Here is a 26,876-nt window from a genome sequence, read left to right as displayed (position 1 = left end):
GCTGCCTCATGGAGAAGACCAGAGACCATGATCGACTCCATTTTGAAGCGTCAAGGAAGACTGAAGCATCAAGATGAATGCAGAGGAGGTCAACGGTCACTCTCCACGGTGGCCACGGGGTTGATGGTAGGTGGTAGCTGAGTTGGCGCGGTGTTTTGGACTTGGCATGGCGGTCGCTCTTCAGGGAAAAACTGAGTTTGTTCAGCCACTCTCCTGAATGCTGATGAGAGGATGTTTTCTAAGTTCTGAAACTGATGTGGTTACTGGACTGTAGTTGATATTGGTCTCCTTCAGTTTTCTCTGTTTTCTTTCTTGTTGCTGATTGGCGGGTGGGCGATACTTTTTACACGAAATAGGAGTAGAGGATTTGGGGTCTGATGTTCTTATTGGTGTTTTTCTGTGTGGGCGATCTGCTAGTTTTTGTGTGTGAGAGAGAGGTTGGGGGGGTTTGACGCTATTGTCGATTGTCTTTCTTTGAGAGGGAGGGGGTGGGGGTTTGACGTTACTCACTGTCTTTTTGTGAGGGAGGGTGCTTGGGCATTTGGGGTTTGATGTTCTAGCTGCTGTTTTCTGGGTGTTTGATCTGTTAGTTTTTGTGTGAGCGAGGAGGTTGGGTGTTTGGGGGTTGCTAGTTTTGTTTCTTTTTCTTTTTTTGTGCATGGGGGGGTTAATGTCTTTTCTTTCAACAACACCCATGTTTTTCTGTAGTTCCTGGCTATCTGGAGAAGACGCATATCAGAGTTGTATTGTACATGGATAGTTTAACAATAAAATGAACCTTTGAACCTTTAAATCACTTATAACTTTGAGATACATTTTCCTGCGGGCATACTCAGCAAATCTATAGAATAGTGACTATAACAGGATCAATGAAAGATCAACTGGAGTGCAGAAAACAACAAACTGTGCAATTGCTAATATGAATAAATAGCAATAAATAATGAGAACATGAAATAACAAGATAAAGATTCCTTAAGGTGAGATCATTGGTTGCGCGAACATCTCAATGGATGGGCAAGTGAGTGTAATTATCACCCTTTGTTCAAGAGGCTGATGGTTGTGGGATAGTAACTGATCTTGAACTTGGTGGTATGTTCTACCTGATGGCAGCTGTGTGAAAAGAGAATGGCCCAGGTGAAGAGGATCTCTGATGATGGATGCTGCTTTCTTATGACAGTATTTCATGTAGATACATTCAATGGTTGGGAGGGCTTTACCCATGATGTACTGATCTGAATCCACGACCTTTTGTAGGATTTTCCATTCAAAGGCTTTGGTGAATCTAGTCCAAGTTTTGAACAAGGCCATGATAAATGGGATGTTATTGGTGGTATATAAAACTAAGCACCAATGTATAGGTGTTGGGTGAATAAGTGGCACCTACCTTCTCTTCAGGCATGATTCACACTGAACCGTTGGCAGCAGTAACGAGATGGAATAAATCAACACAATAACTCAAATCTTGGAAACCTACTTACCTATTGGTATGCAATGGAAACTATAGTTGATTGGGACAGTCTTAACTCGTGAACATCCATGATCACAATCCACTATTTGTTCCGTTGAGTAGCATTGTGTCTCTTTCCCAAGTATTTTGACTGGCTTATTGAGTTTCACACGTTGTTTTATTAGTTTACAGGCTGCAAAAATGGTAAAGCAAGAGTTAGATAATGACTCTACCATGGACAGTCCCAAGCCTGGCTGCGAAAGAAGGAGGGTCAGACATGGGGCTAGCAACTGTAAAAACCCAGTGCAACAGAAACAGCAACAGGTTCTCCAAAGATCTCATTCCTGGGAGAAGGAGGATCTTCGTCTGAAGATGTTGGCATCATGCGGTGAAAGCAGAAGCTACAGGGCTGAGCAAACTTTAGCCCAGGACTGAGGACTCTGGCAAGCTGCTGTCGGCAGCCTATGCCCAGTTGGGATGATGGCTTAGGGAGGAAAAGGGAACAAGAATTAAATATGAATACATTGAAGGCCAGTTCTTTCTGACGGCTGTGAAGTCAGGGTGTGGGTAGGTGTTTGAGCAGGAAGCCATGTTGTTACCTCCCCTTGGTGTTTCCAGACTCAGATGAAGCATAATGAAATGAAATATTAATGGCGGGACCAGTGACGGAAGCCATCAGAGAGGAATGTGATTCATAGTGTCATACACCATGGAAGTGTGGGCATGTGGCCAAGTGGTTAAGGCATTGGACTAGCGACCTGAAAGTCGTGAGTTTGAGCTCCAGCTGAGGCAACGTATTGTGCCCTTGAGCAAGGCATGTAATCGCACATTGCTCTGCGACGACACTGGTGCCAAGCTGTAGGGGTCCTAATGCCCTTCCCTTGGACAACATTGGTGTCGTGGAGAGGGGAGACTTGCAGCATGGGCAACTACTGGTCTTCCATACAACCTTGCCCAGGCCTGCGCCCTGGAGAATGAAGACTTTCCAGGCGCAGATCCATGGTCTCGCAAGACTAATGGATGCCATGGAAATAGGTCATTCAGCCCATCATTCCCTTTAGCTGGGAAGAACATAGGGGGGATTCATGAGGATGTTACCAGGTCTTGAGGGGCTGTCTTGTGGAGAGAGCATTCTTTGGAGCGTAGGAGAATAGCCAATATAGATTGGGCGTGGAGAACATGTTTCCAGTAGTTGGAGAGTCTAGAACCAGAGGACCAGCCTCCAAATGAAAGGGTGTCCCTTTAGAACAGAGAAGAATATAGAACATAGAACAGTACAGCTCAGGAACAGGCCCTCTGGCCCACAATGTTGCCAATAATCAAATAAATTAGTAATCAAATGGCCAACTAAACTAATCCCTTCTGCCTAAACAATGTCCAGGTCCTTACATTTTCCTCATATTCATGTGCCTAGCTAAACATCTCTTAAAAGTCCTTAATATTTCTGTCTCTAACCCCACCCCCAGGCAGTGCATTCCAGGCATCCACCATTCTCTGTATACCCCTCACATCCTCTTTGATATTGCCCTTTCTCACTTTAAATGCATGCCCTCTAGTATTAGATATTTCGACCCTGGGAAAAATGAGGAGGAATTTTGTTAGCCAGAAGATGGCGAATCTGTGGAATTCATTGCCACAAATGGCTGTGGAGGCCAAGTCATTGGGTATATTTAATGCAGAGTCTCATAGGTTCCTGATTAGTAAGGGTGTCAATGGTATGGGGAGAAGGCAGGAGAAGGGGATGGAGAAGGAAAATAAATTAGCCACGAGTTAATGGCAGAGCAGACTCTACAGCTAAATGATTTAATTCTGCACCAATATATTAGTGCTGGAATTTGGCGGTACTTATGTGCTGTCCCCAGCTCATCCTCGAACTGTGTTGGCCATTGATGGAAATGATGCGGTTTACTGTATGTTTTGATGGTTTGATGTACATGTGATAAATAAAGCTAATCTTATGACCTGTAGTTTTAGACCTCCCCTCCCTGAGATAAAAAAACTGTGATCCAAGATGGCACCAGCGACCAACACGACTAATGGTGTCGTCTTGCAGAGAGCTCACGAAATGACTTCCTCTTCTTTTAGATATTCCTCTACTACTAACCTGTGTGCGATTGGAGCCTGCATTTTACATTACAATGTGTTTTTAGGCTGGTGGAGTGATCTGGCGCTTTTGCTGTATCTGAGAGAACTCCGCGTGGTGGAGAGCGAGGTTGGGAATGGAGTGCATGGCCCTAATGGCGGAGCATAACCCATGATCAGCGGCAATTTTTCATCAACTCGCCAATTGAAGCATTGGGCATGTTCGACGTCAACTGGGATGAAAGTGGAAGGTGAGCAGGTGTTTAGCGCCATCTGCCCGCGTTTAATCGATCTTTCTCTCCCTCTCATTTGGTGCTGCCAAGGGACGGTGTAGAAGTCTTGAGTATTGGGGAAGGTTTGGTTGGCGCAGTTTGTGGATTTGACTGACTTTTAGGGGACTCTGCAGTTCATGTTATAAGTGTTCCTGGTTTCTGGTTACTTCTTATTTTAATTGCTATATTCTGAGATTGTGATTGGGGCAGACTGGTTCTGCAGACTACAGTCAACAAATGACACAACACTTAAAATGAACTGTACTAGAAACTGAACATTTCTAGACTATTTCAAGGACTGTTTGAATTTGATGTTTAATATTCTGTGTATTATTCAGTCATTTTTTTGCCATTTGTATGATTTGTCCTTGTTTAGTGCTTTGGGTGTTTGATGGTATCAGAAAGTATCTGGCAAGTGTGGATTGGGACACGCTGTTTTCTGGCAAAGGTATACTTGGTAAGTGGGAGACCTTCCAAAATGAAATTTCGAGAGTATAAAGCTTGTACATGCTTGTCAAAACAAGAGATAAAAACAACAGGTTCAGGGAACCTGGATTTTCAAGAGATATTGAGGCCCTGGTTAAGAGAGAAATGAGGTGAATAGCAAGAATAGGCAGGACGGAAAAACTGAGGTACTTATGAAGTATAAGAAATGCAAGAGAACACTTAAGAAAGAAACCAGGAAGGCTAAAAGACAGCATGGAGTTTCTCTAGAAAACGAGATGAAGGAGAATTCTAAGGAATTCTACAGCTACGTTAAGAGCAAAAGGATTCCTAAGGACAAAGTTGGTTCTCTGAACGACCAGAATGGTAATCAATTTGCAGAGCCAAAGCTGATGGGAGAGATTTTAAATGCATTCTATGCATCTGTATTTATGCAGGAGATGGATACGGAGTCTATAGAAGTGAGGCAAAGTGACATCAACTTCATGGACCCTGTACAGATTACAGCGGAGGAGGTGTTTGCTACCCTGAGGCAGATCAGGGTGGATAAATCCCCAGGGCCTGACAAGGTGTTCCCTTGGACCCTACAGGATACAAGTGCAGAAATTGCCGGGGCCCTAGCAGAGATAATTAAACTATACTTAGTGACAGCAGAGGTTCCAGAGGATTGGAGTATAGCTGATCACAAACAAGTGAAAATCTGCAGATGCTGGAAATCCAAACACCATACACAGATGCTGAAGGAAATCAGCAGGCTAGTCAGCATCAATGGAAAAATGTACAGTCAATGTTCTGGACTGAAACCCTTTGAGGAAGTTACCAAGAAAGTGGATGAAGGCAAAGCAGTGGATGTTGTCTACATGGACTTTAGTAAGGCATTTGACAAACATAGAAAATAGGTGCAGGAGTAGGCCATTTGGCCCTTCGAGCCTGCACCGCCATTCAGTACGATCACGGCTGATCATCCAACTCAGAACCCTGTACCTGCCTTCTCTCCATACCCCCTGATCCCTTTAGCCACAAGGGCCTTATCGAACTCCCTCTTAAATATAGCCAATGAACTGGCCTCAACTGTTTCCTGTGGCAGAGAATTCCACAGATTCACCACTCTCTGTGTGAAGAAGTTTTTCCTCATCTCGGTCCTAAAAGGCTTCCCCTTTATCCTCAAACTGTGACTCCTCGTTCTGGACTTCCCCAACATCGGGAACAATCTTCCTGCATCTAGCCTGTCCAATCCCTTTAGGATTTTATACGTTTCAATAAGATCCCCCCTCAATCTTCTAAATTCCAGAGAGTATAAGCCTAGCTGATCCAGTCTTTCATCATATGAAAGTCCTACCATCCCAGGAATCAACCTGGTGAACCTTCTTTGTACTCCCTCTATGGCAAGAATATCTTTCCTCAAATTAGGGGACCAAAACTGCACACAATACTCTAGATGTGGTCTCACCAAGGCCTTGTACAACAAGGTCCCTCATGGGAGGTTGGCCAAGATGATTCAGTTACTCAGCATTCAGGACGAGGTAGTAGATTGGATTAGACATTGATTTTATGGGAAAAGCCAGAGAGTGATGATAGAGGGTTTGCCTCTGACTGGAGGCTTGTGACTAATGGTGTACAGCAGGAATGGGTGCTGGGTTCTTTGTTTGAAAACTATAACAATAATCTGGATGATAATGTGGTTAACTGGATTAGCAAGATTGAGGATGTAGTGGACAGTGAGGAAGACTAGCGTGGCTTGTAGAGGGATCTGCATCAGCTGAAAAAATGGGCTGAAAAATTGCCAATGGAGTTTAATGCAGACAAGTGTGAGGTTTTGCACTTCAGTAGGACCAACCAGGATAGGTCTTACACAGTGAACAGTAGGACACTGAGAAGTGTGGTAGAACGAAGTGATCTGCAAATACAGGTACATAATTTGTTGAAAGTGGTATCATAGGGTGATAGATCGTAAAGAAAGCTTTTGGCACATAGGCCTTCATAGATCAATGTATTGAGTACAGAAATGAGATGCTATGTTGAAGTCATTTAGGATGTTGGTGAGGCCTAATTTAAAGTACTGTGTGCAGTTTTAGTCACCTACCTACACAAAATATGTAAACAAGGTTGAAAGAGTGCAGAGAAAGTTTATGAGGATGTTGCTGGGTCTGGAGGACCCAAGTTATAAGGAAATATTGAATAGGTTAGGACTGTGTTTTTTAGAATGTAGAAGATTGAGCGGAGATTTGATAGAGGTATACAAAATTATGAAGGGTACAATTAGGGTAAATGCAAGCAGGCTTTTTCCACTGAGGTTGTGTGGGACTACACCTAGAGATCATGGCTTAAGGGTGAAGAGTGAGAAGTTTAAGGGAAACATGAGGGGGGAATTCTCAGAGAGTTGTGAAAGTGTGAAATGAGTTGCCAGCACATGTGAGCTCGATTTCAACATTTAAGGGAAGTTTGGTTAGGTACTTGGATGGCTATGGTCCTGGTGCAGGTCTATGGGAGTAGGTAGTTTAAATGGTTTTGGCATGGACTAGATGGGCCAAAGGGCCTGTTTCTGTGCTGTACTTCTCTGTCACTCTATGTTTTCCTTGAACGGGATCTCTGGCGTTTCTTTGTTTTGTGGCTGTCTGCGGGAAGACAAATCTCAGAGTTGTATACTGCATGCATACTTTGATAATAAATATACTTTGAATCTCTGATCTCATAATCCCCAAAAATGAATGCCAGGTTTCTCCTTAGCTGTTCCTGCTTAATGGATATTTTAAATGCGGGAGATATTTAGTTTATCAGACTGTATCATTGGAGTGAAGTCGTGTTAATGATTCAAGTCCACAGTGCTTCATCAGAACCAGATAACATAAGTGAACTTCTTACTGTCATTGCACTGTTCTCTGGGTATGAGCCAAGAGTGTGTGAACTTGAGAATCTCCTTGGTTTTACGTCGGTTTGGTTGCTGATATTCGTTACTCCCTTGGGTGCTGCCTTGCCCGCATAATCCGCAAGTGGTCCCAATTATCGATGGCATTGCGGTCACCTGATTAAGGCAGGTAAAGAGAAATCAGAATCAAGGAAGCTTAGTCAAATCATTCCATCTCCTTCATTATGGTTCAAGTTCCTTTTTACTGTCATTTAACAATAGACATGTATACGGCTAAACAAAACATTGTTCTTTTGAGGCCAAAGTGCAAAGCACATAATACATTCAGTCACACACATCACAGGTAGTTACGATTCAGCACATACAGTCACTAAATAATATTAGTACAAGTCTCTGAGTGGCATGGAATGAAGATCGACAGGTTGGCATAAAGTGCGAGGTGCATGTTTGTGTAAGACAGGATAATGTTACTGGCACTATTATAATAAAAAAGCAGATATATAAATATGTGAAACAGCAGCAATAAAAGATAAAAAGTGACCGGTGCAGGATGAGAGTTGAAGGGTGTGGGGGTGGGGGTGTGGTGTTAGGGCATACAGACAGGGTGTACTTGTGTGCTGGGTAGCTGCAGAGTGTTAAGAAGTCTAACACCCTAGGAGAAGAAGCTATTACCCAGCCTGACAGTTCTGTTCTTATACAGTGGTACCTTCAGCTTGACGGTAGGAGGTCAATGAAATCTCCTTGCCCAGTCATGGTGTTCTCAGTCTTTGAGTTGCAGGACAGAAACAGGCCCTTCAGCCCAACTTGTTCCTGCTGACCATTGTCCTTTAAGTCATGTTGAGTTTATTGTCATGTGTGCAAGTACAATGATGTACAGTTCCAACCACAGCAGCATCATGGGCCCAAATGTACAGGCTACATTCAGAGTCAAGGGCAACATCATGGGCAAGTAGGTACAGACCACACACTGAATCACGGGCAGACGGGTACAGAGCACACACTGAATCACAGACGGACAGGTACAGACCACACACTGAATCACGGGCAGACGGGTACAGAGCACACACTGAATCACAGACGGACAGGTACAGACCACACACTGAATCACAGGGAGACAGTTACAGACCACACACTGAATCACAGGCAGATAGATAGAGACCTATCTGCATGTTGGCGCGTGGCCAAGTGGTTAAGGTGTTCGTCTAGTGATTTGAAGGTCGCTAGTTCAAGCCTTGGCTGAGGCAGCGTGTTGTGTCCTTGAGCAAGGCACTTAACCACACATTGCTCTGCAACGACACCGGTGCCAAGTTGTATGGGTCCTAATGCCCTTCCCTTGGACAACATCGGTGGCGTGGAGAGGGGAGACTTGCAGCATGGGCAACTGCCGGTCTTCCATACAACCTTGCCCAGGCCTGTGCCCTGGAAACCTTCCAAGGCGCAAATCCATGGTCTCATGAGACTAATGGATGCCTATAGAAGGTAGAGACCACACACTGAATCACAGGGAGACAGGTACAATCTACACACCGAATCATGGGCAGACAGGTACAGACCACACACTGAATCACAGGCAGACATGTATAGACCACACACCAAATCACAGGCAGACGGGTACAGACCACACACTGAATCACAGGCAGAGAGGTACGGACCACACACTGAATCACAGGGAGACAGGTACAGACCACACACTGAATCACAGGCAAACGGGTACAGACCACACACTGAATCACAGGCAGACGGGTACAGACCACACACTGAATCACAGGCAGAGAGGTACGGACCACACACTGAATCACAGGGAGACGGGTACGGACCACACACTGAATCACAGGCAGACAGGTACAGACCACACACTGAATCACAAGCAGACATGTACAGACCACATACTGAATCACGAGCAGGTTTGTATAGACTACACAGAAAATTAATGCCTTCATCATAGGCAAATAGGTACAGACTACACACAGAATCATGGGTATCATCATGGGAATATAGGTACAGACTATACAGAAAATAATTTTTACATAAATATATATTGAATTACACTCAGTGTACACTATATAGCTGCCTGTACACCTGCTTGTTAATGCAAATATACAATCAGCCAATCATGTAGCAGCAAATCATTGCATAAAAGCATACTTGCATGGTCAAGAACGACATCAGAATGAGGAAGAAATGTGATCTAAGTGACTTTGTGGAATGATTGTTGGTGCCAGATGGGGTGGTTTGAGTATCTCAGATACTGTTGATCTCCTGAGATTTTCACGCACCATAGTCTCTAGATTTTACAGAGAATGTGCATAAAACAAAAATAAACCTTCAGTAGCTGAAAGGTCAGGACAACATCGTTGGCCAAAAGGCCTGCACTTTGCTTTAGTGTTTTACGTTTTCAATTAAATAAAAAATCCCCCACTTGCCACATTGGGATTTGAACTCTGGCCATCACAATGCTTTTTCAGCCACATAACCAACACAACATTGGCATAACCAGCATGCTACCTTTTCCCATACAGAAACAGGTTGATCTATGTTTATCTGTAATCAAGGTTACCCCATGAAATACTTAGCACCTTAATCATTTTGCCATCGAAGAAGAGACCTTCAAGGCCGAGTTCAGGGCCTTTTATCTTCAGACCATTGTCACTCCGCTCAATGGACAAGGACCCTGCAAATAACAAGGTTGCCATCAACATTAGCGAGATGTACCGGGTTGTGCCCAGAGAGTAGACGCATTGAGTTTGTTTTTGCTATTTAGAGATAGATACAGCACTGTAATGGGATCTCCCATCAGGCCCACACCTCCCAATTACATCCATGTGATTAAGTAACCCACTAACCGGTATGTCTTTGGAATGTGTGAGGAAACCCGAGCACCCGGAGGAAACTCATGCAGCCATAGGGAGAACGTATAAACCCCTTTTAGACAGCAGTAGAATTGAAACCGAGTCACTGGGGCTAATGGTTACACTACCACTGTGAGAGCGAATATGATTTGAGCCAAATTATTGTTGTTGATACATACATAACGAGTTATAGAAATTCACGACAAACACTTTTCAGAACGGAAATTTTGGTTCAAAGATTTGTTATTTAACCTTGTTTTAAATTAACATTATTTTGTCTTTTATTTTTATGTTTGCACTTTTTTCCATTGTGAAGTACTTTGAACTACATTGTTTATATGAAAAATTCTGTAGAATTAAGTCCTGCAGAAGGGTCTCAGCCTGAAACGTCAGCTGTTTACTCTTTTCCATAGATACTGCCTGACCTGTTGAGATCCTCTAGCGTTTTGTGTGTGTTGGTTCTGATTTCCAGCATCTGCAGACTTTCCCGTGTTTGTAAGTTATTATTATTGTTATTGTAATTATTATTAAAGAATTTCTGTGAACACATTGAATAAAAGTTGGTTAGCACAATGCTGTTTCAGCTTGGGGTGTCACAGTTCGGAATTCAATTCCAGTTTCCACTGTAAGAAGTTTGTACGTCTTCCCCCTGTGTGCGTGGGTTTCCTCCCAAAGTCCAAGGAAGTACCATGAAGTAGGTTAATTAGTCATTGTAAACTGTCCTGTGATTGGGCTCGGGTGGCAGAGCACAGTAATATATCTTGTGAAAGTGACTTGCAAGACAGTGCTTTATGGTTGTGTAAGGAACAAATGCATTGTACCCATATGGTAGTAAATGTGACCAGGACCATGGTGTCAAACAGCAATGGGAAGAGGGGCAGGTGTACACTTAGTGGACACTTTACTAGTTATATTTAACATGGAGGTTGATAGGTTATTGGTTAGTAAGGGCTGTGAAGGTTATGGGCAGAAGATGGGGTTGAGAGGGATTATACCCTCAGTAGCCACTTTATTAGGTACACCTGTTCACTAATACAATTATCTAATCAGCCAATCACGTGGCAAAAACTCAATGCATAAAAGCACGCAGACATGGTCAAGAGGTTCAGTTGTTGTTCAGACGAAATATCAAAAGGGGAAGAAATGTGATCTAAATGACTTTGATCATGGAACTATTGTTGGTGCCACATGGGATGGTTTGAGTATTTTAGAAGCTGCTAATCTCCTGGGATTTTTACTCACAACAGTCTCTAGAGTTTACAGAGAATGGTGCGAGAAACAAGAACATCCAGTGAGTGGCAGTCCTGTGGGCAAAAATGCCTTTTTAATGAGAGGGGTCAGAGGAGAATGGTGAGACTGGTTCAAGCAGACGGGAAGGCAACAGTAACTCAGATAAACACACGCACTGTAACAGTAGCGTGCAGAAGAGGATTTCCAAATGTACAGCGTGTCGAACTTTGAAGTGGTTGGGCTACAGCAGCAGAAGATCATGACTCTGTGACCATCCTAGGAGGTTTCTAATAAAGTGGTCACTGAGTATATTTGTCTCATATGTACCATAGGTATTGTCCACGCCACTTGAATCATGCCCTGTTGTTACCTAGAGGACTTCCTCTTGCCAAGAGACACTTGGTCACTTATTGTTCCCTGTCAGTCACCTTATGTTCAGACACTCTTGCATCTAGCATCACTTTATGTACTGTATATACAGTCTATGTATACAAGTTAAACTTGTGTATATACGACTGCATTCAACAGTTATTTTTACACCGCATTTTAAAAGGTTGCTTTTATATTTATATTTATTGTGTTTTTATGCTAATTATGTTTTTAATACTGCATCAGATCTGGATTAACAATCATTACTATCTCCTTCATCCTCGTGTACTGAAGAACTGCAATAAATAATCTTGAATGCACAGAGTAACACACACAAAATGCTAGAGGAACTCAGCAGGTCAGGCAGCGTCTATGGGGAGGAATAAAAAGTTGACGCTTCATTCATAACCAGGCTCTTCAGCTCAAGTAGTCTATGCTGATCTGATCTCCTGCCTAGTCCATTCTGCCTGCATCCAGACCATACGCTATCCATATACTGATCCAAACTCCCCTTAAATGTTACAGTTGAAACTATATTTACCTCTTCTGCTGACAGCTTCCGCACTTGCATCACCCTCTGAGAGGAGTTTCTTCCCAAATTCCCCTTAAATATTTCACCTTTCACCATAAACCCACAACCTCTATTTCTGGTCTCATCTAGCCTGAGAGGAAAATGCCCGCAAGCATTTGCCTTATCTATTCTCCTCATACTTCTGTTTCTCTCCATAAAACCTCCCCTCTTTCTCCTACACTCCAGGGAATAAAGTCCTAACCTTTTTCATCTTTCCCTATAAATCAGGTCCCCAAGTCTCGGCAACATCCTTGTAAGTTTTCTCTGTACTCTTTCAATCATGTTGATATATTTTTCTGTATGTAGGTGACCAGAACTGCACAGGATACTACCAGACCAGATTGGCCTTTCCAATGTCTTATGAAACTTCAACATGAAATCCTATCTCCTGTACTGAATACTTTGATTTAGGAGGGTGAATGTGCCCAAGCCTTTCTTTATGACTGCTTCCACCAGTGATGTCATTTTCAAGGAATTATGGACCTGTATTCCCAGATCCCTCTGCTCTACCACTACTCTCAGTGTCCAACTGCTCACCATGTAAGAGCTACCCTGACTGGTCCTCCCAAAGTGCAAGACCTCACACTTGTCTGCATTAAATTCCATCTGCCATTTTTCCAGCTGATCCAGATCCCGCTACAAGCCTTGATAGTCTTCCTCGCTGTCCGCTACACTCTAGTCTTGGTGTCATCTGCAAACTTGCTGACCAAGTTAACCACATTATCATCCAGATCATTGATAGAGATGACAAACAACCATGGAACCAGCACCGATCCCTGTGGCACACCACTAGTCACAGGTCTCCAGTGACAGAAGCAACCATCTACTATCGCTCTCCAGCTTCTTCCCTGAGGCCAATATTCAATCCAATATACTCCCTCTTCTGCCATTTACCACCTGGTCCAGATCCTGCTGCAAGCCGCATGCTTTGATAGCCTCCCTCACTGTCCACTATACCTTTAATGTTGGTGTCAACTGCAAATCTGGGAGTTTGTGCATTCTCCCTGTGACCACGTGGCTTTCCTATAGATGCTCCAGTTTCCTTCCACAGCTCAAGGATGTACCGGTTGGTAGGTGTATTTGTCATTGCAAATTGTCCCAGGATTATGCAAGCAGTAAATAGATGGGTTGCTAGGCAGTGGGGCTGGATGAGCCTGAAGGGCCTGATCTGCACTGTATCTCCAAATGAAATTTTAAAAATTGCTGATCCAATATACCAGATAATTATCCAAATCATTACATCCTATCTCCTGTACTTAATGTTACAGATGCTCAGATGGGCATCTCTAGTCGGCATGAACCAGTTGTTTCTGCACTGTATGACTCTCTTACTCTTTTTCCATCTTCTGCTTGCATCTGGGTCCTTTCATATCTCGGATCCACCTTATGTCTCTTCTTTTCATCACTTCCTGTGCTTGCATTGAAGTAAAAGTCTCATTTATGGGAATATACAGCCAAGGGTATAATGTTGAGTACTGGTGAGGCCTCACTTGGAGGATTGTGAGCAGTTTTGGACCCCTTATCTAAGAAAACATTCAAAGGAAGTTCACAAAAATGATTATGGGATTGAAAGGCTTATCATATGAGGAGCATTGGATGGCGCTGGGCCTCTGCTCACTGGAATTCAGAAGATTCTGAAGAATGGGTGGGTGGGGGGAGAGATCTCAATTGAACCTGTTGAATGTTGAAAGGTCTCGATAAAGTGGGTGTGGAGGGGATGTTTCCTATGGTGGGAGAGCCTAAAGCTGGAGGACTCAGACTCAGAATAGAGGGATGTCCTTTCTGAATGGAGATGAGGAGAAATTTCTTCAGCCAGAGAGTGGTGAATCTGTGGAATTCATTGCCATAGGTGGCTGTAAGGGCAAGTCTTTATGTATATTTAAGGCAGAGGTTGATACATTCTTGATTAGTCAGGGCATGAAGGGATACAGGGAGAAGGCAGGAGATTGGAGCTGAGAGGGAATTGAATCAGCCATGATGAAATGTTGAGTAAACAATGGGCCAGTTGGCCCAATTCCGCTCCTATATCTTATCTATGCATTTTTCTATATTGAAGCAATGACATTACTCACTTAAGCTTGTGACTGGCAGGCTCTCGACTGGTACTTTGTTTCCATCAATTGTCAGCAGGAGATCTCCTGTCGTCGTGGACTCTATCTTTATTATGCTTTATCAAAAGGAAAGACAATTCATTATCTAAAATATGAATCAGTTGAAAGCTTCTCATCCGCTGACTACATGGGTGCTGCTTACCTGAAATGCAAATTTAACTGTAAGGTCAGAAATTCTGCATAACGAGTTATCAGTGCTACGAACTTCATGTCTGAGGTACAGTCCTGGACGAGTATGTGGGAACATCCTTCAGGCATTTTATATTTAAAACTGTTCTCACTAAATGGCGTGAACACGTCTTGGACAACCGTGCACTCAGCTGAAAAAGAAATAACTTTATTTATTCATTTGAGGTACAGAGTGGAATAGGCCCTTCCGGCCCTTTGAGTCACGCCATCCTGCAATCCCCCGACAACCCCCGATTTAATCCTAACCACAGGACTCATACCATCAGGTTCAGGTTGAGGGGTAATAAAAGTTCCTGAACCTGGTGGTGTGAGTCCTATGCCTCCTGTACCTTCTTCTGGAAGGCAGCAGTGAGAAGAGAGCATACCCTGGGTGGTGGGGGTGCCTAATGATAGATGCTGCTTTCCTGTGACAGTGCTTCTTGTAGCGGTGCTCGATAGTGCAGAGGGCTTTACCTGTGATAGGCTGGGCTGGAGCCACTACATTTTGTAGGATTTTCCATTTAAGGACAACCAGCCAATATACTCTCCACCACATATCTATAGAAATTGGTCAAAGTTTTAGACGTCCTGAAGAAAGAAATACAATAGGATCTTGAAAAGCCGTACATAATCAAAGACTGACAAATAATAAAGGTGCCAAAGAAGACAAAATGTGCAAAAAAATACTGAGAGTATGAATCTACTTATCTATTGACATACATCATGGAGTGGGCTATTCTTCCCCCATTTAATCCTAGCCTAATCACAGGACAATTTATAATGACCAATTAACCTACCAAACAGTATGTCTTTGGACTCTGGGAAGAAACTGGAAGCCGAGAGGAAACCCATGCAGTTACACGGAGAATGTACAAACTCCTTACAGGCAGCAGCGGGAATTGAACCAGGATCACGTGTACTGTAAAGCGTTGTGCTAACCACTACACTACCATGTCACCCCATGAGAAGGAGAAGCTAAAGTCAGATGTATCAGTATTACAGTGAAGTAAAGGGAGTTACAGAGGCATGAGAGAGGAGTTGGGCAGAATTGATTGGAAAAGAACACTGGCAAGGATAATGGCAGAGTAATAATGGCTGGAATTTCTGGAGGCAATTTGAAAGGCACAGGAAATACAGTATATATCCCAAAGAGGAAGGAGTATTCTAAAGGGAAGATGACACATCCATGGCTAACAAGAGAAGTCAAAGCTAACATAAAAGCCAAAGAAGATCATATAATAGAACAAAAATTAGTTGGAAGTTAGAGGATTGGGAAGCTTTCAAATACCAACAGAAAGCAACATTTCATTAAGAAGGTAAAGATGTAATACAAAAGTGAGCGAGCCAATAATATTAAAGAGGATACCAAAAGTTTCTTCAGATACATAAAGAGTAAAAGGGAGACAAGAATGGGTATTGGGCTACTGGAAAATGATGCTGGAGAAGTAGTAATGGGAGACAATGAAATGGCAGATGAATTGAATAAGTACTTTGCATTAATCTTCACTATGGAAAACACTAGCATTATTGTGGGAGTTCCAGGTGTCTGAATAGAAGGAAGAGGGTAGTTGGGAAGATGTTGAAGTTGATTGTTAAGGATGTGGTTTCGGGGTTCTTGGAGGGTCATAATAAAATAGGATATAGTCAGCATGTTTTCCTCTTGTCTGATTAATCTGTTGGAGTTCTTTGAAAATATAACAAACAGGATAGATAAGGGAAAATTGGTTGATGTGTATTTTGATTTTCAGGTCTTTGACAAGGTGCCACACATGAGGCTGCTTAACAAGCTACGAGCTCCAACATAAGGAGAACTTTACACATACTAGAACAGGTTATTACAAATGGAACAGAAACAATGGTTGTGGGACTAGAGGCTGAGAAAGCTTTTGATTCAGTTAGTTGGGTGTTCCTATACAGAGTGTTGGGAAGATTCGGCTTTCAAGAAAAGTTTATTAAAGTAATCCAGACTTTATTTGACAGCCCTACAGCTCGAATTAAGATAAATGGGGACCTCTCTGACCCTTTTATTTTAGAGAGAGGAACTAGACAGGGACGCCCAATTTCTCCTCTCCTTTTTGCACTATATATTGAACCTCTTGCCCAACTAATAAGACAAAGCGAAATTGTAAAAGGTATCAAGGTGGCAGGGATTGAACAGAAGGTGGCACTATTCACAGATGATGTTTTAGTCTATTTGAGTGAACCAGAAAGATCATTTATAGGATTGTTTACACTATTGGATGAGGTTGGGAAAATATCAGGTTATAGACTTAATGTAAAGAAAATGCATGTTTTGTCCTTAAATTATACAGCATCCAAAAAACTGCAGGATACATATGATCAAAAGTGGGAGGCTAAATCATTAAAATATTTAAGAATAACCCTGCCGAAGCTCTTTCAACGTTGTCACTGGTAAATTATGGGCTATTAATCTCAGAGATAAACGCAGATATACATAGGTGGAATCTTATCCCCTTTTTAAGTTTAAATTCAAGGAAAGATACCATAAAAATGAATATTTTCCCTCGGTTACTTTACCTTTTCCAGACTTAACCTGTGGAGGTGGACAATAATCAATTCAGGGAATGGGACAAATGGATTTCCTGCTTTATCTGGTGAGGAAGGAAACCTAGAATCCGATTTAACACCTTACAGTTAGGAAAGGAAGGAGGAGGTATGGCACTTCCTTGTTTGAGAAGTTGTTTTTATGCTTCACAGATAACCCCTCTGTTATATTGGTGCAATAGAGAATATAAGGCTAGATGGAAGGAAATGGAATTTGGATTGATTGACAGTTTTCCTCTACAGGCCTCAATAGCTGACAAAGGATTGATGGCCCAATTGGAAAAGAATTAAAACAGCTGGATAAATCTCACATTAAAAGTATGGCAGAAGGTGGCTAATTCATGTGGAATCAATAACATGTTAAAACTTTTCAGATCGTGTGCTCATGATACCGAATTTCTTCCCGGCAGAGGAGATAAAAGATTTGAACTGTGGATAAAGAAAGGTCTTACAACCTACCTTTCATTCACACATAAAAGTGTATTACAAAGTTTTCAGTCCCTGCAGGACAAACATGGCCTAGAACACAATGATTTTTTTAGGTACCTTCAAGTACGACATCATATTAACCAGAGTTGTAGATATACAGACTTATCAACAGTAGAATTAGAATTTTTCAAGATTCTGAATTCAGCTTACAGTTCAATACCAAGTAAATCAATTTCTCCATTATATAATGCCCTCTCTCATGCCAAAAATGAAAACACATTGTATGTTAAGGAGAAGTGGGAGAAAGAAGTGGGGTTGGTACTTTCAGAGGAGGCTTGGGGGAAAATATACAGCTTCCAGTGGTCTTCGAATAACTCTTTGATTTGAAGAGAACATTGTTGGAAAAATATTATAAGATACTTCAAACCCCATACCAGGAAAAATATAAAGACACAAACGTGGCGTGTTAGAGAAGGTGTGGCTCCAAGGAGGCAAATCATTTCTATATGTTTTGGAATTGCCCTAAATTAGGTTTATATTGGGAAGGTATTCACAGAACATTAGTTAAGGTATTTAAGACTCAGATGCCTCTGAACTTTGAGACTCTCTACTTGGGGCATGTATTGTCTTTGGAACAGAAGAAAGATATAAAGCTGCTGCAGGCCCTTTTAGCGGCAAGTAAGAAATCAATCACCAGAAAGTGGTTAAATCCAACATCACCTACATTAGAAGATTGGCATGAGATCATTTTTTGGATATTTTTTAAAATGGAAAAGGTGACCTACTCTCTGAGAATTCAAAAGGAAAATTTTTTTTATCAAATTTGGAATAAATGGATTGAATTTATAACCCCAGAGCGAGCCAACTCTAGATGACTCTCCTAATGGTTTATACAGTTTGTCTTACTAACATAGTACTGTAATAGTGTTAACGTAAGCACCCTTGGCTCGAATGTTTACTGTTGTTTTTTTTGGAAATGTGGAATTAACACAAGTAAAGAAAATATCTGGGGAAATTTTGGACCAGAAAGAAATGGATCACAAGTGATATTTGGAAATTAGTATTCAACCACTATTATTAATATTTTTTATAACAACTATTATCATCATTTAGTTTAATAGAGTGGAATTACAATTGCACATAAACATCTATTTGAGTGCCTAATTATTTTCTATATTATCTCAATGTGCACTTGTGAATGTACAAATTAATATAGATTTACTCAAATAAAAAAATGGAAAAGGTTATATATGTAGAAAAAAAGTTTGTGTATTACTTGTGAATACCTTATCCAAATAAAAATAACATTAAAAAAAAGCAAGCTAAGAGCTCATGGCATTACAGGCAAGATTCTAGCATGGATAAAGCAGTGGCTGATTGCAGGTGGCAAAGAGTGGGAATAAAGGGAGCCTTTTCTGACTGGCTGCTGGTGATTAGTGGTGTTCTACAGACCGATCCATTTTATATTATATGTCAATGATTTAGGTGTTGGAATTGATGGCTTTGTTGCAAAGTTTTCAGATGATATGAAGATAGGTTGAGGGGCAGAGAGGCTGCAGAAGGACTCAGACAGATAAAGAGAATTGGCAAAGAGGTGGCAGTTGGAATACAGTGTCGGGAAATGTATGGTCATGCACTTTGGTAGAAGAAATGAAAGGGTTGACTAATTTCTAAATGAAAGGAAAATACAAAAAGCTGAGGCAGAAAGGGACTTGGGTGTGCTTGTGTAGGATTCCCTAAAGGTTAATTTGCAGGTTGAGTCCGTGGTAAGGAAGGCAAATGCAACATTAGCATTCATTTCAAGAGGACAAGAAAATAAAATCAAGGATGTAATGTTGAGACTTTATAAAGCACTGGTGAGGTCTCACTTGGAGTATTGTGAACAGTTTTATGCCTCTTATCTTAGAAAGGATGTGGTGAAACTGGAGAGGGTTCAAAGGAGAGGCACGAAAATAATTCCAAGTTTGAACGGCTTGTCATATGAAGAGTATTTGATGGCTCTATGCCTGTAAACTCTGGAATTCAGAAGAATGAGGGGTGACATCGCTGAATCCTATCAAATGGTGAAAGGTATTGATAGAATGGATGTGGAAAGGATGTTTCCTATGGTGGGAGAGTCCACAAGCAGACGACACACCCTCAGAATAGAGGGGTGTCCTTTCAGAACAGTGATGAGGAGGAATTTCTTTAACCAGAGAGTGGTGCAGCTATGGAATTCATTGCCACAGAGAGCTATGGAGGCCAAGTCTCTGTATATTTAAGGCAGAGTTGGCAGAATCTTGACTGGTCAAGGCATGAAGGGATGTGGGGAGAAGCCAGGAGATTGGGGCTGAAAGGAAAATTGGATCAGCCAGATGAAATGGTGGGGCAGACTCGATGGGCCAAATGGCCTATTTCTGCTCCTATATTTTACAGTCCTATGGTCTTATGAATTGTAAAAGTCCTTGAAAATGAGTCTGTTGGTTGTAGAATCAGTTCAGAGTCGTAGTCAGTGAAGCTATCCATGTCAGTTCAGGATCCTGCTGGTTGTAGGGTGATAACTGTTCCTGAAACTGATGGTGTGGGACTTAAGGCTTCTGTACCAGCTGCCTGATGGTAGCAGTGAGAAGAGAACATGGCCTGGATGGTGGGGGTCCTTAATGATGGGTGCTGCTTTTTTATGGCAGCACTCCATGTTAATGTGCTCAGTAGTGGTGATGGCATTGCCAGTGATGGGCTGAGCTGTGTTCTTTTCTGTTCCTGAAGTTTCTTTACCAGGCTATGATGCAGAGAGTTAGGACGTTCTCCACCATGCATCTACAGAAGCTTGTCAAAGTTTTTGGCGACATGACAATTCCCTTTAGTTCGTAAATGCTTGGATGTGTGCAACTTAAGGAATTCTCATGAAGCTAAATACACTTCAGAATGAGGTTTATTATCTCTGGCATGTGACACGAAATTCGTTAACCTAGCAGCAGCAGTTCAATGCAATACATAATCTAGCAGAGAGAGAGAGAGAGAGAGAGAGAATTAATAATAAATAAAACATAATAAATAAACAAGTAAATCAATTATGTATATTGAATAGATTATTAAAAAATGTGTATCAGCAGAAGTATTGGCTTGATTGACACCCTGTTCAACATCTTTAACATTAACTTGTTGGCACACTATCGGGCAGCGTGCATTGTCTACAGAATACGCTGCAGCTACTCACCTAGGCTATTCTAACAGCATTTCTCTGACTTGTAACCTCAACCACCGAGAAGGTCAAATCCGTCAGGCACTTGGAAGTATCCCCACTGCAGGATCTCCTCCAAATAGCCCATTAAATGGGAGCGACACCATTGAGCACATTTACGATTTACGAGGAGCACTGCCAGAAAATGCAACAACTCCATCCAGGCTATGCTCTCTTCTCACTGCTACCATTGGGCAGGAGGGAGAGAAGCCTTAGGTCCCACACCGCAGGGTTCAGAAATACTATACTGTAGTTATTACACCACAACCATCAGGTTCCTGAACCAGTGTGGATAACTTCACTCTCTTCAAATCTGAACAGATTCCACAGTCTCTGGACTCACTTTCAAGGACTCTACGACTCATGTTCTCAATACTGCCGACAAGAAGGGTCAGAGCCGTCTCTATTTCCTGAGGAGACTGAGGTCCTTTAACATCTGCCGGATGATGCTGAGGATGTTCTATGAGTCTGTGGTGGCCAGTGCTATCATGTTTGCTGTTGTGTGCTGGGGCAGCAGGCGGAGGGTAGCAGACACCAACAGAATCAACAAACTCATTCGTAAGGTCAGTGATGTTGTGGGGATGGAACTGGACTCTCCCATAGAGGTGTCTGAAAAGAGGATGCTGTCCAAGCTGCATGCCATCTTGGACAATGTCTCCCATCCACTACATAATGTACTGGGTGGGCACAGGAGTACATTCAGCCAGAGACTCATTCCACCGAGATGCAGCACAGAGCATCATAGGAAGTCATTCCTACCTGTGGCCATCAAACTTTACAACTCCTCCCTTGGAGGGTCAGACACCCTGAGCCAATAGGCTGGTCCTGGACATCTCCTGGCATAATTTACACATTACTATTTAATTATTTATGGTTTTATTACTATTTAATTATTTATGGTGCAACTGTAACGAAAACCAATTTCCCTCAGGATCAATAAAGTATGACTATGACTATTGTTTATTTGTTTTATTTGCTCATTTTGTCTTCTTTTGTACATTGGTTGCTTATTCGTCTTTATGTATAGTTTTTCATAAATAATATTGTATTTCCTTTTTTCCTGTAAATGCCCGCAAAGAAATAAATCCGAATGCATTATATGGTGACATACCGTATACATACTTAAATAATAAATTTACTTTGACTTTGAAATTGTCACAACCAGGGGTCATTTTTAAAAGAAAAAGAAGAGATTTGCTTTTAGTTAGTATATGAACTGCATTTTCTTGGTGTCATCTTGTGGGTATGCAATATTTCTTGGATTGTATTCCTTTTATGTCTAATTGTTTGTCTTTTGACCGGCTCTGGTTTTTCACTTTGTTTTGCTGATGTCTTATTTATGATCATGAGGATTGTTCAACTCTCTATCTATTTATCACTTTTATTCAATTTGGGGTAATTTAATTAACATGGTATTTTCAATGTCCTGTATTGTCTTTGGGGATTATTGCTTCGTCTGGACACTGGGGCTGTCTGATTGGTCCTGAATTCCTATGTGCTCGAGGGTGTATTTCAGGGGGACTTGCCAACACTTTTTTTGCTCAGTGGTTGTGGATCTTTGGTGAAATTCAGACCCAAATGCTTCTGTGATTCATGAGTGATTTCAGTTCTTCAAGATTCTGTGTAGTTTTCCTGAGCTCTTGTTAGTTTTGCTGGTTAATATCCATACCAAATATTTTGCTTTGTTTGATTTGCCAGAGTCTCTGTGATTCCTCCACTTGAGTTCATAGGACATAGTACATAGGAATTTACAGCACATTACAGGCCCTTCAGCCCACAATGCTGTGCCGACCAGGTAACCTACTCTAGAGACTGCCGAGAATTACCCTATCGCATAGCCCTCTATTTTTCTAAGCTCCATGTACCTATCTAAAAGTCTCTTAAAAGACCTTATTGTATCCACTTCCACCACCGTTGCTGGCAGTGCATTCACCCACCCCCCACTCTCTGCATGAAAAACTTACCCCTGACATCCCCTCCGTGCCTATTTCCAAGCACCTTAAAACTATACCCCCTCGTATTAGCCATTTCAACTCTGGGAAAAAGCCTCTGACTATCCACACGATCAATGCCCCTCATCATCTTAAACACCTCTATCAGGTCACCTCTCATCCTCTGTCGCTCCAAGGAGAAAAGGCCAAGTTCACTCAACCTATTCTCATAAGGTACACCCTCCAATCCAGGCAACATCATTGTAAATCTCCTCTGCACTCTCTGTGTAGTATCCACAACCTTCCTGTAGTGAGGTGACCAGAACTGAACACAGTACTTCAAGGGTCTGACCAAGGCCTTATATAGCTGTAACATTACCTCACGGCTCTTGAACTCAATCCCACAGTTGATGAATTCCAACACACCATACGCCTTCTTAACAACAGTGTCAACCTGTGCAGCAGTTTGAGTGTCCCATCGACACGGACCCCAAGATCTCTTTGATCCTCCGAACTGCCAAGAGTCTTACCATTTATATTATATTCTGTATTCAAATTGGACCTTCTAAAATGAACCACTTTACACTGATCTGGGTTAAAATCCATCTGCCACTTCTCAGCCCAGTTCTGCATCTGGCTGTATCAATGTCCCACTCTAACCTCTGACAACCCTCCAGACTATCCACAACACCCCCAACCTTTGTGTCATCAGCAAACTTACTAACCCACCCTTTTACTTCTTCATCCAGGTCATTTATAAAAATCACAAAGAGGAGGGGTCCCAGAACAGATCCCTGTGGAACACCACTGGTCACTGACCTCCATGCAGAATACAAACTATCAACAGCCACACTTTGCCTTCTGTGGGCAAGCCAATTCTGAATCCACAAAGCAAGGTCTTGTTTCCCATGCATCCTTACTTTCTGAAGGAGCCGTGCATGGGGAACCTTATCAAATGCCTTACCGAAATCCATATACACTACATCCACTGCTCTACCTTCATCAATGTGTTTTGTTACATCCTCAAAGGATTCAATCAGACTCATAAGGCATGACCTGCCCTTGAGAAAGCCATGTTGACTATCCCTAATCAGATTATGTCTCTCCAAATGCTCATAAATCCTGCCTCTCAGGATCTTCGCCAACAACTTGCCCACCACTGAAGTCAGACTCACTGGTCTATAATTTCCTGGGTTATCTCTACTCCTTTCCTTGAACAAGGGAACAACATTTGCAACCCTCCAATCCTCCGGTACTTCTCCCGTCCCTATTGATGATGCAAAGATCATCGCAAGAGGCTCAGCAATCTCCTCCCTTGTTTCCCACAGTAGCCTGGGGTATATCTCATCCAGTCCCAGTGACTTATCTAACTTAATACTTTCCAAAAGCTCCAGCACATCCTCTTTCTTAATGTCTATATGCTCAAGCATTTCAGTCCGCTGTAAGTCATCCCCATGACTGCCAAGGTCTTTTACCCTGGTGAATACTGAAACAAAGTATTCATTAAGTATCTCTGCTACCTCCTCCAAATCCATGCACACGTTTCCCCCATCGCACCTGATTGGTCCTATTCTCACAAGGCTCATCCTCCTGTTCTTCACATACTTGAATGCCTTGGGGTTTTCCTTAATCCTGCTCACTAAGGCCTTCTCATGGCCCCTTCTGGCTCTCCTAATTCCATTCTTAAGCTCCTTCCTAGCAACCTTGTAATTTTCTAGAGCTCTAACAGTATCTAGTTTATTGAGCCTTTCATAAGTTTGTTAGTAATCCTTACAGAAATGTATTGCTGGACTTTCCTCATTTCTGTGTCTTAATCTTGGGACTCCTGATCCAATAGCACCTGTGGTGTACCATCACCAGAAGGGCTGAGGAACTTTAACATGGTTCACCATAACCTTCTCGGGAGGAGTTAGGGAAGGCAATATATGCTGGCCTTGTCCAAAATGCCCAATCACAAAAATAAATAAAGAGCTGTTAACTTTCTCCATGACTATTCTCTGCCCCGAAGGTGTTTCTTTCTTGCTTCTCTGGTTTCTCACCAATTTTCATAGATGTACCACGAAAGCATCCTTTCTGGATGCATCACAGCTTGGTATGGTAACTGCACTGCCCAAGACCACAAGAAATCACAGGGTTCTGAACACAGCCCAGTCCATCATGCAAACCAACTTCCCTCCACTGACTTTGCCTAAACTTTCCACTGCCTCAGAAAAGCAGGCAACATCATCAAGGACGTCATTCTCCTGTGTCCCTCTTCCCATCAGGCCGAAGAAACAAATCCTTGAAAACACGCACCACCTGGCTCAAGGATAGCTGCTATCCTGCCGTTAGAAATCTCTCAAATAGACCTCTCATCGCAAAAAGCCGAACTCTTGATCTCCCAATGTACCTCGTCAAGGGCCTTGCACTTTTTCTGTCACTGTAACACTGTATTCTGCATTTTGTTTGTACTTTTGTATGATGTAATCTGACTGGTTGTTATAGCCAGGGGTGGTAATGGGACAAGCTCCCATTACCTATTACATGCTCCCAATGGCATGGGCCTCAAATAGCCTCTGACAACCAAGCCCAGCTCCTGGCCTTCATGTGTGGTTCAGCCCGGTGGAACTCTTTCTACTGACAGGAGGAGGTCGCTGCCAACTTAAAACCAGTTGCTACGGGCAGCTGGGGCTCCTCAGCTGTGGTTGGCAGCTCAAGTAGGAGAAGGAAAACTCTGATCTCAAACTTTCACTACCTTGTGGCTATGCTCACTCATGGGGAAACCTTTGGGAGTAAATCCAGAGCTGGAGTCCCTAAGGCAGTCCTATATTGAGAACAGCGCTGACTGGCAACTCCTGCGACAATGTTGGGGCCAAACTGTATCGGTCTTTACCGTTCCTCTGAGTTCATCAGACATGTGGAGAGGGGAAGCTTGCTCTCCTTAGCTCACTGCCCTGGCTTGCATATCTGAACAGCTAGAGTACAACATGCGTGGTCTACTCTGACCCATGGAGGCCTCTGATCTGTCTGGGTGGCAGACAACAGCTTTTCACTGAACGGAAAAGGTGCATGATGTGTGGGCCTTCATTTGTTGCAGGATTGAATTCAAGAAGAGCCAGGAAGCAATGTTGCAGTTCTATAAAACCTTGGTTAGATCATACTTGGAATATTGTGATTAGTTCTTGTCATCTCATTATAGGAAGGATGTGGAAGTTTTAGAGAGGGTGCAGAGGAGATTTACCAGGGTGCTATCTGGACCTAAAGCATGTCTTATGAGGATAGGCTAAGTGAGCTAGGGCTTTTCCATTTGGAGTGAAGGAGGATGAGAGGTGACTTGATGGAGATGTGCAAGATGATAAAAGGCATAGAGGACAGCCAGAGACTTTTTCCCCAGTTAATATGAAGAGGCATAAATTTATGGTAATTGGAAGAGGTAAAGGGGGATGCACAGAGTGTAGTGGGTGTGTGGAACTCAATGCCAAGTGTGGTGGTAGAGGCAGATACATTAGGAACATTTAAGAGATTATTAGAAAGGCACACGGATGAAAGAAAAATGGAGGGCTATGTGGAGGGAATAGTCATACTTTATTGATCCCGGGGGAAATTGGTTTTCATTACAGTTGCACCATAAATAATTAAATAGTAATAAAACCATAAATAATTAAATAGTATATGTAAATTATGCCAGGAAATAAGTCCAGGACCAGCCTATTGGCTCAGGGTGTCTGACCCTCCAAGGGAGGAGTTGTAAAGTTTGATGGCCACAGGCAGGAATGACTTCCTATGACGCTCTGTGCTGCATCTCGGTGGAATGAGTCTCTGGCTGAATGTACTCCTGTGCCCAACCAGTACATTATGTAGTGGATGGGAGACATTGTCCAAGATGGCATGCAACTTGGACAGCATCCTCTTTTCAGACACCACCGTCAGAGAGGGTTAGATTGATTGTGGAGTAGGTTAAAAGGTTGGCGTAACATTGTGGGTCAAAAGCCTGTACTGTGCTGTAATTCATGTTCTATGTATCTCAATACATGTGACAATGATAAACCAATCCCACTTCAGCCTTTTCATAAACAAGAGAAAATCTGCAGATGTTGGAAATCTGAGCAACACACACACACAAAATGCTGCAGGGACTCAGCAGGCCAGGCAGCATCTACGGAAAAGAGTACAGTCGATGTTTCGGGCCAGAATCCTTCTGAGGTCCTGCCTGGCTTGCTGAGTTCCTCCAGCATTTCGTGCGTGTAGCTCAGCTTTTTCATATCTGCTCCATCCTTCTCAAGACATTGTCATCCTTCCTAAATATAGAAGTCAAAATTACGTATTTCAGTTATTTTATTTAT

The 26,876-nt window shown here is 42.5% G+C and overlaps 1 protein-coding gene across 1 annotated transcript in view; it reads right to left on the bottom strand.

Annotated features, from left to right (window-relative positions):
- Positions 1-26,876, bottom strand: part of LOC140206432 (vitellogenin-like) — a 175,324-nt gene that overhangs the window by 40,575 nt on the left and 107,873 nt on the right. The window contains exons 28-31 of the mRNA XM_072274801.1: positions 14,384-14,561; positions 13,463-13,544; positions 9,669-9,864; positions 1,479-1,640 (exon numbers count right to left, since the gene is read on the bottom strand). Of these exons, the coding sequence (XP_072130902.1) occupies positions 1,479-1,640; positions 9,669-9,864; positions 13,463-13,544; positions 14,384-14,561 (618 nt within the window). The remainder of the gene's footprint in view (positions 1-1,478; positions 1,641-9,668; positions 9,865-13,462; positions 13,545-14,383; positions 14,562-26,876) is intronic.

The sequence above is a fragment of the Mobula birostris genome, chromosome 12, assembly GCF_030028105.1.
Source record: "Mobula birostris isolate sMobBir1 chromosome 12, sMobBir1.hap1, whole genome shotgun sequence".
Classification (NCBI taxonomy): Eukaryota; Metazoa; Chordata; class Chondrichthyes; order Myliobatiformes; family Myliobatidae; genus Mobula; species Mobula birostris.
Note: the sequence above shows the minus strand (reverse complement) of the source record. Positions and strands in the feature narration are given on the sequence as shown.